This window comes from Danio rerio, chromosome 21, assembly GCF_049306965.1.
Source record: "Danio rerio strain Tuebingen ecotype United States chromosome 21, GRCz12tu, whole genome shotgun sequence".
In the NCBI taxonomy this organism is placed as follows: domain Eukaryota; kingdom Metazoa; phylum Chordata; class Actinopteri; order Cypriniformes; family Danionidae; genus Danio; species Danio rerio.
The window spans coordinates 6,232,487-6,239,675 of NC_133196.1; the positions used below are offsets into that span (position 1 = coordinate 6,232,487).

The 7,189-nt window shown below is 31.7% G+C and overlaps 1 protein-coding gene across 1 annotated transcript in view; it reads left to right on the top strand.

Moving 5' to 3' along the window:
• loxhd1a (lipoxygenase homology PLAT domains 1a) overlaps positions 1–5,898 on the top strand; it is a 114,264-nt gene extending 108,366 nt beyond the window's left edge. Inside the window, exon 42 of the mRNA XM_021468985.3 lies at positions 138–5,898. Within this exon, the coding sequence (XP_021324660.2) occupies positions 138–618 (481 nt within the window). The 3' untranslated portion in view covers positions 619–5,898. The remainder of the gene's footprint in view (positions 1–137) is intronic.
• The last annotated feature ends 1,291 nt before the right edge of the window (positions 5,899–7,189 follow it).

Consider the following 7,189-nt stretch of genomic DNA (forward strand, 5'->3'; position numbering starts at 1 on the left):
ACTGATAAATAAGGGACTAAGCCGAAGGAAAATGAATGTACTAATTGCTTTGTACAGTGTGGCTAGTAAACTCACGCTTTTCACCATCCTGAAATTTTCAGCATTCCAAAATCACATCTTTTTCTTTTTTCTCTCAGGTACATCTTCCGCTGTGATGCCCCCATCTCTCTTTCCTCAAAGCGAGACGAGTTCCAGACATTCGAGTGCACCAAATTCATCGAGAGCTTTATCAGCAAGGCCCAAAGCCTTGTACCCGTGAAATACGAGGCCATCGTGATCACTGGCGATGAGAAGGGCGCGGGCACCGACGCCAATGTTTTCATCACAATATTTGGCAGCAATGGAGACTCGGGTCGCAGGCAGCTCTGCAAGAAATTCCTGAACCTGTTTGAGCGCGGACAAACCAACCGCTTCATCCTGGAGCTGCTGGACATGGGTGACCTGCTGCGGGTGCAAGTGGAGCACGATAACTCTGGACTGAGCCCCGGCTGGCTCCTCAGCAGGATCGAGATCACCAACACAGCCAACGGGGTGACCACCATCTTTATCTGTGGGAAATGGCTGGACAAGAACAAAGCGGATGGCAGGATAAAGCGTGTGATCTATCCCAAGTATTGATACTTCAGTCAGTATTAATAATGAATATTCATCGCATGACAGGCTCTTGTCAAGAGAGCGTAATTATTTACTTGTGATGTTCCAGAATTTAAATGAAATGGACCCTTTTCACATTTACAGGCTTTTCTCAGTCGTCGTCATCATAGTTGGGTAAACTTTGGGTGCAGTGAATGAGAGAGTACAGTAAATATTTTTAACAAGCCTACACTGAAAACTCCAATAAGTTGACTGAACTAAATTAATTGAATAAACTTGTTGCCTTAATTGAGTAATGGAGTCTCCTTGCATATTTATGTTTATTTAACTTGCCGGTTTTGTAGACTATACTTAAATTGTTCAGTTTACAAACTTAGTACTTAAGAGGGTTATATTTAAATTGTTCAGTTCACAAACTTAGTACTTAAGAGGGTTATATTTAAATTGTTCAGTTCACAAACTTAGTACTTAAGTAGAATATACTTAAATTGTTCAGTTCACAAACTTAGTACTTAAGTAGAATATACTTAAATTGTTCAGTTTACAAACTTAGTACTTAAGTAGAATATACTTAAATTGTTCAGTTCACAAACTTAGTACTTAAGTAGAATATACTTAAATTGTTCAGTTTACAAACTTAGTACTTAAGAGGGTTATATTTAAATTGTTCAGTTCACAAACTTAGTACTTAAGTAGATGATACTTAAATTGTTCAGTTCACAAACTTAGTACTTAAGTAGAATATACTTAAATTGTTCAGTTTACAAACTTAGTACTTAAGTAGAATATACTTAAATTGTTCAGTTCACAAACTTAGTACTTAAGTAGAATATACTTAAATTGTTCAGTTTACAAACTTAGTACTTAAGAGGGTTATATTTAAATTGTTCAGTTCACAAACTTAGTACTTAAGTAGATGATACTTAAATTGTTCAGTTCACAAACTTAGTACTTAAGTAGAATATACTTAAATTGTTCAGTTTACAAACTTAGTACTTAAGAGGGTTATATTTAAATTGTTCAGTTCACAAACTTAGTACTTAAGTAGATGATACTTAAATTGTTCAGTTCACAAACTTAGTACTTAAGTAGAATATACTTAAATTGTTCAGTTCACAAACTTAGTACTTAAGTAGATGGTACTTAAATTGTTCAGTTCACAAACTTAGTACTTAAGTAGATGATACTTAAATTGTCCAGTTCACAAACTTAGTACTTAAGTAGATGATACTTAAATTGTTCAGTTCACAAACTTAGTACTTAAGTAGATGATACTTAAATTGTTCAGTTCACAAACTTAGTACTTAAGTAGATGATACTTAAATTGTTCAGTTCACAAACTTAGTACTTAAGTAGATGATACTTAAATTGTTCAGTTCACAAACTTAGTACTTAAGTAGATGATACTTAAATTGTTCAGTTCACAAACTTAGTACTTAAGTAGATGATACTTAAATTGTTCAGTTCACAAACTTAGTACTTAAGTAGATGATACTTAAATTGTTCAGTTCACAAACTTAGTACTTAAGTAGATGATACTTAAATTGTTCAGTTCACAAACTTAGTACTTAAGTAGATGATACTTAAATTGTTCAGTTCACAAACTTAGTACTTATGTAGATGATACTTAAATTGTTCAATTCACAAACTTAGTACTTAAGTAGATGATACTTAAATTGTTCAGTTCACAAACTTAGTACTTAAGTAGATGATACTTAAATTGTTCAGTTCACAAACTTAGTACTTATGTAGATGATACTTAAATTGTTCAGTTCACAAACTTAGTACTTAAGTAGATGATACTTAAATTGTCCAGTTCACAAACTTAGTACTTAAGTAGATGATACTTAAATTGTTCAGTTCACAAACTTAGTACTTAAGTAGATGATACTTAAATTGTTCAGTTCACAAACTTAGTACTTAAGTAGATGATACTTAAATTGTTCAGTTCACAAACTTAGTACTTAAGTAGAATATACTTAAATTGTTCAGTTTACAAACTTAGTACTTAAGAGGGTTATATTTAAATTGTTCAGTTCACAAACTTAGTACTTAAGTAGATGATACTTAAATTGTTCAGTTCACAAACTTAGTACTTAAGTAGAATATACTTAAATTGTTCAGTTTACAAACTTAGTACTTAAGAGGGTTATATTTAAATTGTTCAGTTCACAAACTTAGTACTTAAGTAGATGATACTTAAATTGTTCAGTTCACAAACTTAGTACTTAAGTAGAATATACTTAAATTGTTCAGTTCACAAACTTAGTACTTAAGTAGATGATACTTAAATTGTTCAGTTCACAAACTTAGTACTTATGTAGATGATACTTAAATTGTTCAGTTCACAAACTTAGTACTTAAGTAGATGATACTTAAATTGTCCAGTTCACAAACTTAGTACTTAAGTAGATGATACTTAAATTGTTCAGTTCACAAACTTAGTACTTAAGTAGATGATACTTAAATTGTTCAGTTCACAAACTTAGTACTTAAGTAGATGATACTTAAATTGTTCAGTTCACAAACTTAGTACTTAAGTAGATGATACTTAAATTGTTCAGTTCACAAACTTAGTACTTAAGTAGATGATACTTAAATTGTTCAGTTCACAAACTTAGTACTTATGTAGATGATACTTAAATTGTTCAGTTCACAAACTTAGTACTTAAGTAGATGATACTTAAATTGTCCAGTTCACAAACTTAGTACTTAAGTAGATGATACTTAAATTGTTCAGTTCACAAACTTAGTACTTAAGTAGATGATACTTAAATTGTTCAGTTCACAAACTTAGTACTTAAGTAGATGATACTTAAATTGTTCAGTTCACAAACTTAGTACTTAAGTAGATGATACTTAAATTGTTCAGTTCACAAACTTAGTACTTATGTAGATGATACTTAAATTGTTCAGTTCACAAACTTAGTACTTAAGTAGATGATACTTAAATTGTTCAGTTCACAAACTTAGTACTTAAGTAGATGATACTTAAATTGTTCAGTTCACAAACTTAGTACTTATGTAGATGATACTTAAATTGTTCAGTTCACAAACTTAGTACTTAAGTAGATGATACTTAAATTGTCCAGTTCACAAACTTAGTACTTAAGTAGATGATACTTAAATTGTTCAGTTCACAAACTTAGTACTTAAGTAGATGATACTTAAATTGTTCAGTTCACAAACTTAGTACTTAAGTAGATGATACTTAAATTGTTCAGTTCACAAACTTAGTACTTAAGTAGATGATACTTAAATTGTTCAGTTCACAAACTTAGTACTTAAGTAGATGATACTTAAATTGTTCAGTTCACAAACTTAGTACTTATGTAGATGATACTTAAATTGTTCAGTTCACAAACTTAGTACTTAAGTAGATGATACTTAAATTGTCCAGTTCACAAACTTAGTACTTAAGTAGATGATACTTAAATTGTTCAGTTCACAAACTTAGTACTTAAGTAGATGATACTTAAATTGTTCAGTTCACAAACTTAGTACTTAAGTAGATGATACTTAAATTGTTCAGTTCACAAACTTAGTACTTAAGTAGATGATACTTAAATTGTTCAGTTCACAAACTTAGTACTTATGTAGATGATACTTAAATTGTTCAGTTCACAAACTTAGTACTTAAGTAGATGATACTTAAATTGTTCAGTTCACAAACTTAGTACTTAAGTAGATGATACTTAAATTGTTCAGTTCACAAACTTAGTACTTATGTAGATGATACTTAAATTGTTCAGTTCACAAACTTAGTACTTAAGTAGATGATACTTAAATTGTCCAGTTCACAAACTTAGTACTTAAGTAGATGATACTTAAATTGTTCAGTTCACAAACTTAGTACTTAAGTAGATGATACTTAAATTGTTCAGTTCACAAACTTAGTACTTATGTAGATGATACTTAAATTGTTCAGTTCACAAACTTAGTACTTAAGTAGATGATACTTAAATTGTTCAGTTCACAAACTTAGTACTTATGTAGATGATACTTAAATTGTTCAGTTCACAAACTTAGTACTTAAGTAGATGATACTTAAATTGTCCAGTTCACAAACTTAGTACTTAAGTAGATGATACTTAAATTGTTCAGTTCACAAACTTAGTACTTAAGTAGATGATACTTAAATTGTTCAGTTCACAAACTTAGTACTTAAGTAGATGATACTTAAATTGTTCAGTTCACAAACTTGGTACTTATGTAGATGATACTTAAATTGTTCAGTTCACAAACTTAGTACTTAAGTAGATGATACTTAAATTGTTCAGTTCACAAACTTAGTACTTAAGTAGATGATACTTAAATTGTTCAGTTCACAAACTTAGTACTTAAGAGGATTATATTTAAATAGTTTAGTTCAAAAACATAGTACTTAGGTAGAATATACTTAAATTGTTCAGTTTACAAACCTAGTACTAAAACAGGCAAATTAAATAAACTTAAATATGCAAGTTTTGGGAGACTCCATTACTTAATTCAATTAAGGCAACGAGTTTAAACAATTAATTTAGTTCAGTCAGCTAAATTAGGGTATTTAGTGTGTGTAATAATATACTATGAAAAAATGTTTTAATAAATTTTAAACAAAAACTAAGTAGCCATTTATTCACATTATGATGAATAATTATACCTGAAGCCATTTGTTTTCTGATTTAAAAAAAGACATTGCACTTTAAATGTTGCACATATTAGAATTTTACAGTCAAGACTACATTTGTGAAAATTACCCTTTTTTCCCAAAGGATTAATTATGATTTTGAGCTCACTACACTTGAAATCTTACGTTTATGTGTTTTCATAGTACATAAGTAAAATTAACTCATATTTTTACGTGATAGGACCAAAATGCTACATTTTAAGTTATGTTCAGTCAACTTTACTTAATTGTATAAGTAAAGACAACATTAGGGTTTACAGTGTATTTGCTGAAATAATAAAAGAAAAACTCCACGATGGTGTGGCTGACGGCAGCCGGAAGAGAGAACAACATCAAATTTACTGTCCCGCCCATAGACGCTGCATTAGAAACTCCTCACACAAGCTTTAATTCATTCTTTGTAATTTGATGCAAAGATAATATAACATATAAATACTTATAAATGTGCACACAACTTTTTGAAAATCTAAATATTCAAATCTTTCAAGGATTTAAATTGCTGATGACTGTTTAACGCGTCATAACAGTCTTGTGAAAAGGGTCCATTAGTATCTTCTGTTAAGTTTGAACCGGATGCAAATTTTGCAAACTTGCACACAAACTCCTGATCTTATGGATTACTATGGAAGAATTGCAAAAAAAAAATAATAATAATAATAATAAGTTTTATTCTCTAAGATCCATTCTTGGTGAAAATGGCAGCTGATGTTTTTTTAGTGTCGTCTAATGAAGAGGTTGAAGGAGTAACTGAGTTTACACCTTCATTTTCAACTGGCCAATCAAATACACTCTGCATTTGGACCATATGCATCGCTCAGATTGTCAGAGGAAGTAATAATGATCTGGAGATTCACCGCAGCTCTTCTCAGATCATTCATTAACTTTTGGAAACCTTTGAAATGGAAAACTCCAGCCTCTCTTCATCTTCAGAGTGCCACTTTTCCAACATACACCGTCAATGTGCCTTTAGAGAGTTTGTATGCTTTAATGGATGCCTGTAAGAATTGTTTGTATTTTTAATGCTTTCATTTGTACATATTGTTACCTCTGTGAGGCTGTGTGTGTGCAACACCTCTGCTGAAAAAAACTGCTTAAACCAGCCTGGTTTTTGGGGGTTTTTCCCATTTCCAGGCTGGTTTCCAGCCATTTTTAGCCAGGTCTTAGCTGAGAAGTGACCTGCTTAAACCAGACTGGTTTAAGCTGGACATGGCTGCTTTTGGCTGGGCTTTTAACCTGGCTAGGCTGGTCAAGCTGTTTTAGCTGGTCATCTCCCAGCCTGACTAGCTAAGACCTGGCTGGAAATGGCCAAAAATCCTCTAAAACCAGGCTGATCGACCAGCTACCAGTTTTTTTTTTTCAGCAGGGACGGTTTGTTCAGTAAAAATCTACCCTAAATCCACGTGTTTTTGTTTTTTTCTTCCATTCATTCTTTCGTTAATAACTCAGCACTGCCCTCTTCTGGATTTAATGGTAGACTGCTTTTTAACTGCATAAATGCCCAAAGGTTCAGAAGCAGCTGGGCAGGTCAGCTCTATGTGGATGGGATTCGAGCTCCAAGATGACTTTACAAACCTCAGTTTTATTTGACTCATTTAATGGCATGCAGTCCAACCTATTTTTGTTAACGTCTACATCTGCCACAACACTAAACCAAACATACTTGCGGCGTAAGCACCTTCCACTTTGAGGTCTCCGGGCTGCAGCGAACCAGCAATACCTACTTGGAGAGTTTGGGTAAGTTATTCATTTATTTTCTCCTTAAAAAATGTTTTTATCATCACTGAGGTTTAAATAATTTATGATTTTAATTGAATTTTCAGAAGTTCAAGGGAGGTTGGTAAGGTTTTGAATTTAGTTAATAAGTTACCATATTACCTGCCTATTAATAAGATAATACTTTATTAATATTTATAAGCATGATCTAAT